The sequence below is a fragment of the Myzus persicae genome, unplaced genomic scaffold (genome assembly GCF_001856785.1).
Source record: "Myzus persicae strain clone G006 unplaced genomic scaffold, MPER_G0061.0, whole genome shotgun sequence".
Lineage (NCBI taxonomy): Eukaryota > Metazoa > Arthropoda > Insecta > Hemiptera > Aphididae > Myzus > Myzus persicae.
This window is the reverse complement of record NW_019102426.1, coordinates 1-3,058: the sequence shown is the minus strand read 5'-3', so window position 1 is coordinate 3,058 and position 3,058 is coordinate 1. Positions and strand designations below refer to the sequence as shown.

Here is a 3,058-nt window from a genome sequence, read left to right as displayed (position 1 = left end):
CTCAACAATTTGATAAAAGTGACTTACGAGGTTTTGCCGTGTAGCCGACGATATATAGAATCAATGTACTACGTATCTACTAAAAATTGACATAACATGTATTTTCCCAAATATATATTCCATGAAAATATTATACGAGTACATCATAGTAATCACTTATTTTAATTGTTCTGGAGAGATTTTTATGCAATTATTGTACTTTATAAGAAATACTAAATTATATTGTTCTGTTAGCAAAAAAATGTATGTAAATAGCCATAAAAAATTATTACCTTTGACCTCTTCTATAAATATTTTTTATTTGGACGCAACTCACCTACTGCAGGATATACTGATAATAATTTCAGACTCAAATTAGTACCGTGTACTTGATTTGTGAATGTGGGTTAGGGTAGGTTAAAAGCGTTTACAAGTCGTCGTCATCGTATTATATATTCCTCCGGTGGAACAACGACATAAGTGCAAATTTTTGACTTTTTGACATAAGTACGACAACAGTACAATAACATTTCATTTTATCGAATGGAACAATGACATAAGTATAATACCTATTATTGACCGCTAGAGAGCAGTTTCGTCATTGTTGAAATTACCGGTTTTTAATCACATGTCCAATGGAACAATGACGTTGTTATCAGTTGTGTTTCGCCTACCGACCGCGGTGCATTGTTTTTATTTCTACAACGACGTAATTGTTATTTGTGACACTTTTTTGTTTAATCCTGGTGCCACAACGACGTAAGTGAGAGTTACGTCATTTTTCATCTAAAAACACTTAATTTTTCGTCATTATCTAGTGGAACAACGCCGTAAGTATACATTCCGTCATTATTGACTTCAAATTTTTTTTTTTTTTTTAGTGTAATTGTTCTTTCTGTCATTGTTCACTCAATATTTCTTTGCTTTTTTCCAATTTGCGATTTTATTTTTATTTTGTAAACTATGTTTTTAGAGTATTATGATGAAACGAACAAAGCTATTATTAGAACTAGCTACTCAAAAGACTGAAATTGAGAAAAATTCTGTATGTAATATTGAAAATTCGCCTAAGAGTAAGTAGCTACCTCATATTTATAGATTAAAACAAACTAAATTGCTTATACCTAGGGTTCGCACATTTGATTGATTTTTTGGTTTTATATAAAATATATTTAAATGCTATGCAAATGTATGCTATATAACCGGGAGAGGCAAAAGTCAATTAACTGATTTACATGAAGGACGATTATTATAAGTAATCATGTAAAAATTAATTAATTAATTAAAATTATGATGTAATAATATTATTAATTTGAATTATAATAATATTATTATGACTAGGGCTCGGAACTTAATGTACTTAAAAAGTACTAAATATGCATGCACTTATGCGCTTAAAAAAGTACAAATATGCTCTAAAAATATGCACTTATATTTTATTTTTTAAACATAACATTTTCAAAAAATGCAAAGTAATAAAAATAATACGGATTTTTAATTTTTAATCATAATTTAAACAAAAAACAAAACAAATAATAATAATTAGATATAATTTTGTTCCTACCTTCAAAAGTGTTACATTGGACCACTAAACTTTTATATTAATATATTATATTAATCAACAGGCCTGATTATGACTATAGCCATTCCCGATTAACCAATAACCATTTTTATTTATTATTTTTTTTTGTTCTTTATGCTTATGCTTATGCTTATGCTTATTGCTTGTTGCTTTATTCTTATTTAGCTGATTCTCCCGAGATTTTGACTGACGCTCAATATTTGCAGTCCAGTCCATCATCATCTGTAACACCGTGTTGTATCGCCGAACAAAATGAATCACCAATCAAGCTTAAGCTTCGTAGATTGACAAAACAGACGAATTATAAAGTAATAGTTGATGATTCAGAAAATGAGGAAAATCTTTCTGGGGATGACAGTGACAACTATATTCCATCAGTAAGTGAAACATCTTCGGAAAGTGAGAGCACTGACCAGTTGACCGATCTCCAAACAATCGATCTCCCGATAACAGTTTCACCTATCAAAAAAGGAAAAAAGAGATCAAGAAACCCAGAGCAATGGAAAAAAACAAAAGCCAAATTATTGAAGAATTCTGGTAAGAGCTACACTTCTAGAACAGGGAAAACTGTCAACGAAAGGGTTATGGGGCCAAATTGCTCTGACCGGTGTATTCTAAAGTGCTCATCAAAAGTATCTGACGAATACAGGATTGAACTTTTTAATAAATATTGGAGTTTGGCGTCATTACAGCGACAACGGGATTACTTAGCTTCATGTATTGAGCCCCTCCAACTCAAATATCGTCGTATATTTACTTCAGAAACTCCCAGAAGGCAAAACTGTGGATTTTATTTGCTTTTTGAAGGAAATCGAATTCGGGTATGTAAAACCTACATGATTAACACTTTCGGAATAACGGAAAGAACGATTCGCAGTGTCATTCAATCAAGAACTTCTGGTTCAGGCATAACTGTAGAAGACAAACGAGGAAAACATGGCAATCATTCGAGAGCTGACCTAGATATAATAAATTCCGTAAAAGAACACATCAACTCCATTCCTAGAGTCGAAAGTCACTATCAAAGAGCCAACACAACAAGAGAATTCGTTGATGGCGGGTTGTGTATTGCTGAAATGCATAGACACTATGCAAAAGAGCGAGTCGACAATGGAAAAACTGCAGCGAGTTACGATTGCTATGCTCGTATATTTAATACGGAATTTAACATTGGATTTTTCTCTCCCAAAAAAAGATCAGTGTGATTTTTGTGAAGGGTTCAACAATGCCACGGCAGAAGAAAAAGCAAAGTTGGAAAACGACTATCAACTACACCAAGATGAAAAAAACTTGAGCCGAACGGAGAAGGCTAATGATAAAGAAAAGGCTAAAGAAATGGGATCTAACATTGTCTTAGCTACCTTTGATTTACAAGCAGTTATGCCAGTACCTACTGGGCAGAGTTCTGCTTTTTTCTATAAATCAAGATTGAATTGTTTTAATTTTACGGTATGTAAATAGTTATTTTAACTCTTAAAAACTATTTTTATGACTGCT

The 3,058-nt window shown here is 32.0% G+C and overlaps 1 protein-coding gene across 2 annotated transcripts; it reads left to right on the top strand.

Annotated features, from left to right (window-relative positions):
* The first annotated feature begins 318 nt into the window (after window positions 1–318).
* On the top strand, window positions 319–2,795 carry LOC111032133. 2 transcript variants are annotated; one of them, XM_022312360.1, is made up of 2 exons: window positions 319–1,052; window positions 1,727–2,795. In XM_022312360.1, the coding sequence occupies exons 1-2, from the start codon at window positions 959–961 to the stop codon at window positions 2,764–2,766; spliced, it is 1,134 nt and encodes a 377-aa protein (XP_022168052.1). In that variant the 5' UTR covers window positions 319–958; the 3' UTR covers window positions 2,767–2,795. The 2 variants fall into 2 exon arrangements, 1 of the variants encoding a protein (XP_022168052.1); XR_002604284.1 differs by having other exon boundaries at window positions 964–1,052; window positions 1,768–1,858.
* Window positions 2,796–3,058: the final 263 nt, after the last annotated feature.